Here is a 4,472-nt window from a genome sequence, read left to right on the forward strand (position 1 = left end):
AAGCAATCTGTTAGTGACATTAACCCCTGAGCGCATTTCCCAGGCTCTTGAATAGGGTTTGAGACTTTTTAAAGCTCCCGCTGCATACAGGATGAGACCCTTTTCAAACTTTTAATTACCTTTGTAGCAGCAGAAAAATACACCCTTATTGTCCCCGGGACCATTCTTTAGTGGGCCAGATGTAAGGAGCTCCCGCCAAACTGGTGACAAGGTGGCCACTTTCAACCTGTGGTAGCTTAACTGATGCAGGGGTTTACACTGTGAACATGAATATTAAAATATATTGTTTACCCCCTGATTTATCCTTAACTCTGACCACAGTTTGATCCTTGATATGACTTTTACGCGTTAAATAGAAGTTTTACGCATGGCGTGTGACATAATAGAGGCGCATACGGATACTTCATAAAATTAATTAATGACGTGATAGAAGCAGGCTGAAGACGAGACATAATTTCTGAAACCTCATTTATTAAAACAGTGGGTGAACACCCAACTTCTTTTCAAACACAAAACAACAAAGAATATAAAACACAGCTTTGGTATAACAATCAATGACACCTCTATACAAAACTAAACCTTTTCATAAAAAGTACTTCATCATAACAAAAAAAAACAAAGAAAGAAAATCCTATAAATCTTCCATCTGCATGTTTACCACGGACATCCAAATGTTGGAATCAACAATAAATTATATATATAGATATACTTATAAAAACATGCGCCATTAGAGGCAGCACCTGTTCCATAAAACGAAACAACATGAACTAGTGGGAGGGGGTATTAAGTGGTTAGAGTTACCATCCCATAGCGGAAAAGTCACAGGTTCAACCCCCGTAACGTTGTGTGCAGTCACTTAAAAGTCTAAATTGAAAAAGTAATGCGAACTGGATTGAAGTGCAGTCTCTGGTCCCTTTAAGCTACCACGGCCGCCACACAGGCTCGCTGCTCTCGGAGCCGGTGCTGACCCCCACTGGGCTGACCGCCTGGGACCCTCCGGAGAAGGACGTCATGCCATGAACAGGAGATGCTGCAGTGGGTGCTGAGCTGCCGTGCACCGGGCTGGCGTTAACCGCAACAGGCACTCCTGCGTTTGCGTAAAGGGGGATGACAGGGGCCGTGGTGGAGGTAAAGGCCGGGTTGGGGATCAAAAAAGCAAACTGTCCATCTGTTGCGGGCACCAGCTGGAACCCACCAAAGACCTTGGGGGACACGGCCTCAGCGGGACTAAGCTTGGGGCCCATTGCGGCCCCGCTGATGGGCAGAGTGGATGGAAGCTGCACATGCAGGGGCTGGGCCAGGTGTGCCTGCTGAGACGGGGACTGCTGCTGGTAGTTCATAGACATCATCTGGCTCAAGCAGTTGGATAGATGATTGAGGAGCCTCGACCTCACCTCAGAGTTCACCCCCTCTGAGGTGGAGAGAAAGCGGGTGACCTCGTTCATGCATTCGTTGAATCCGGCTCTGTATTTGCTCAGGACCGTGGCGTCAGCTGAGAGCGCTGCTGGTCGGAAGAGGGAGGACGCGATATTAGTAACTTATAAGCAGCTTTGAGACTCTTTCCAAAAGTCGTGACTTTACGACCCACTTTTGTTATTATATCAACTTACCGCTCATCTGTACGCGCTGCAGGTTCCTCAAGTGCTTCACTGTCATCTCCAGGATGTCTGCTTTTTCCAGCTTGGAGTGTCTGGAGCTCTGTGGAAAGGAATAGGAATATTTAAAACCAACTCATTATCTACGAATAAGAATAATACAAATATTTCATTACAAAAAAGTTTCTAGGATAATTTTGAACTTACATCTTTTTTAAGCGCGTCCAGGATGAGCGTCTTGAGCTGACCCAGGCTTTCGTTAATTCTGGCTCTCCTGCGTTTTTCCATGATGGGCTTTGAAGACTGCAAATAAAAAAAGAAATTCTTAAGTAAATATTTGATTTACTAATCGCATATACGGATTTGCACGACTGCACGGTGATGTCATATCTCTAACATCTCGTAACTAAAGGACAAACTTGTACAAATATTCCTCACTTGAGGAGAATCCCCTCCGTTCTTTTAAAACATTAAATTACTTACTTTTCTGTGCTCGCTGGCGTTTTTTGGCTTGTCCGGTGTGTGCGATCCGTTTGCAGGTGCGCCGGCAATAGGGGATGCCGTCTGCTTTTCCATAGTGTCAGCTGGCATTGTTGATTAAACCAGGTAAAACAAAAAGGCGTGAAAAAGTAAATCCTTACTGCGAGCTCACGTATAAAAGGAGAGAGAAAAAATCACTCGGGGCCACTGCAGAATATAAAATAAGATATATGCCTGACAACCGAGTCCCACGGACGAGTCTGCCTTGTGCCGCTTGTTATCACTGAACTGTCTTGTGAGTACGGTGCGTGCGGTGCGCCGCTCAAAGCCACTTTCCACTTCTGTCGCTGACACACGCCGCAGCGCTACTTATACCCGGCTCGCGTGCTCCCAGTTCGTGTGAAACCCTCTCTGCATTCTTTCCCACACTCGCTTCAGCCAATAGCAGAGAGGACTCACCCATTGGGCGCGGGGCAGACCGCTGATTGGACAACACCCCCGCGGGCCGTCAGTCACGCGCTGCTCAATCAGCCCTGCAGAGACAAACAACAAAGCGGGGCGAGCGGCAGCGGCCCGGCCGGCCTGTGAAGTGATAAGGGAGGCAGGGAGGGAGGAGGTGGGGGTATTTGCTTCCAACTTTACTCCGTCAAAAATGTTGTAGTGCTTGTGTGTAGCTATGTGTGTGCTTATGTGTGTTTGTGTGAGCGATATGAATGGAGAGTCTATACACAAAGTCTTTACTGGGCAGACCTTCCTTTGACGTGTTTTCCCCCGGCAGCGATAACAATCAGTACGGGTTATTAAAATATTTGACGCTACATTGTTTTGATGCCGTGAATTAATTCATGCCTGTTTTAGAGGAATATAGTCTGCTTGGTGGTGACTGTATCCCCAGTAAATGCAGAGCACAATACTTTTTTCTACCGCCCGACACACACATTTTAAACTTCAGAACAAATTTACACTCTTATTTTAAAACTCCTCTCTGCCTCCGAGGAGGAGAAGACGTCTGTAACGACACGCGAAGCGGTTTGCAGCAGCACGCACCAAGCCAATGGCGTGCGGTCACTTTATGCAAATAACGCGGAGGGCTCTCTGATTGGCTGTCTGAACAGCTTCACGTCAATCATGCCGGCGCGGGAGCCAGCTCAAAGAGGTGGCGGTGGTGGAGGAAGAGAAGGAGGGGGGTGGCACATCTGTCCGCGTGCCATGCGCGCACGGTCTCTTCCCGTCTTCACGGAGCACGCGCCAGAACTCGCAGATTAGAGCTTGCAGACCAAGAAGGGATTGGCAATATGAAAACGTTATATTTAACACGAATAGAACAAAATAGAATAGAGTAGTTTCGGAAGATATTTAAACTGCAATAATAAATACTCGTGCTTGCAGCTCTGATCTTTCGGTGGAGCCTCTAATAATTGCACCAATAATCATATATTCAGTTTAAAATACATACGTACTTGTAGTGGACAAATCACAGATAGTCACAATTTCTTTTAACATAAAATAAAGTCGCTCCAGCCAGACGTTTATGTCGACACAGAATAAGAAAACCTGGGAATCTGTGCGGATCTATTCAGTTTGTGAGGCCATTAAAACACACGAACACCTTTCGTGTACATTTGTGTATGGACAAGCACGTCCTTTCGCTTAAAGCTGCTTGGACTGTGTGCAGGAGAAGGGCGCCATCTAGCGATTGATTCGTAAAAGTTAAAAGTTAATTTACTTCGAAAAATAAAATAAAGTAGACCAAAGTTTAGGCTTTGTAAAGAATCGAGACATAAAGGCTTAACTATATTTACAGTGTAGTGTAAGCATCGGTTTTTACATGATTGTAGTTCTGGTGCGTCCCTTACATGAGATGCACCCACTGTAGTTTCCACGTGGCCGTGCTCTGCAGTGACGTCCTTTTTTAATTGGATTTCCTTTTCCTAAGAGTCCTCAGAAAAAAAGAGTTTCTGATATGTGTGTGTTTTTAAATATAAACTGTATGAGAACAAGTTTATGCAGTAAGGCAAGAATCACAGTCTTGAGATGACCACAAGGTGGCACAGCTCTGTTTAAACTTGCACCAAATATAAGGCTATTAGTCACTTAATTTATTTTAAATAAATAAAGAGAGTAATAGATTAAAGGAAACATATTACTTATGCCTAGAAAATATATTTATAGTATTAATATAAGATATACACACATTCATATTGAGACATCTAAAATATTTACATTTAATTCATGTTCAAGTTTGTTTCTCTACTTGTTCTTGTTGCCAGTAATAGAGGAGAATAGGGTGTTACACAGTAAAGGAGAAATAAAACAACTTTAGTTGGAGTGTTTCTCTCATTGCAAACATTATTTATTTGAAATGGACTAAGCAGACATCCACATAGTGTAAAACAA

The 4,472-nt window shown here is 44.3% G+C and overlaps 1 protein-coding gene across 2 annotated transcripts; it reads right to left on the reverse strand.

The window, feature by feature from the left end:
* Nucleotides 1–451: 451 nt before the first annotated feature.
* On the reverse strand, nucleotides 452–2,441 carry her9 (hairy-related 9). Of its 2 annotated transcripts, none has more exons than XM_005732889.1 (4): nucleotides 2,079–2,441; nucleotides 1,803–1,898; nucleotides 1,611–1,698; nucleotides 452–1,501 (listed from the first exon to the last, which is right to left on the reverse strand). In XM_005732889.1, the coding sequence occupies exons 1-4, from the start codon at nucleotides 2,184–2,186 to the stop codon at nucleotides 921–923; spliced, it is 873 nt and encodes a 290-aa protein (XP_005732946.1). In that variant the 5' UTR covers nucleotides 2,187–2,441; the 3' UTR covers nucleotides 452–920. The 2 variants fall into 2 exon arrangements, with proteins under 2 accessions (XP_005732946.1, XP_005732945.1); XM_005732888.1 differs by having other exon boundaries at nucleotides 452–1,504.
* Nucleotides 2,442–4,472: the final 2,031 nt, after the last annotated feature.

This window comes from Pundamilia nyererei, unplaced genomic scaffold (assembly GCF_000239375.1).
Source record: "Pundamilia nyererei isolate P.nyererei 1_Seehausen unplaced genomic scaffold, PunNye1.0 scaffold00049, whole genome shotgun sequence".
In the NCBI taxonomy this organism is placed as follows: Eukaryota; Metazoa; Chordata; class Actinopteri; order Cichliformes; family Cichlidae; genus Pundamilia; species Pundamilia nyererei.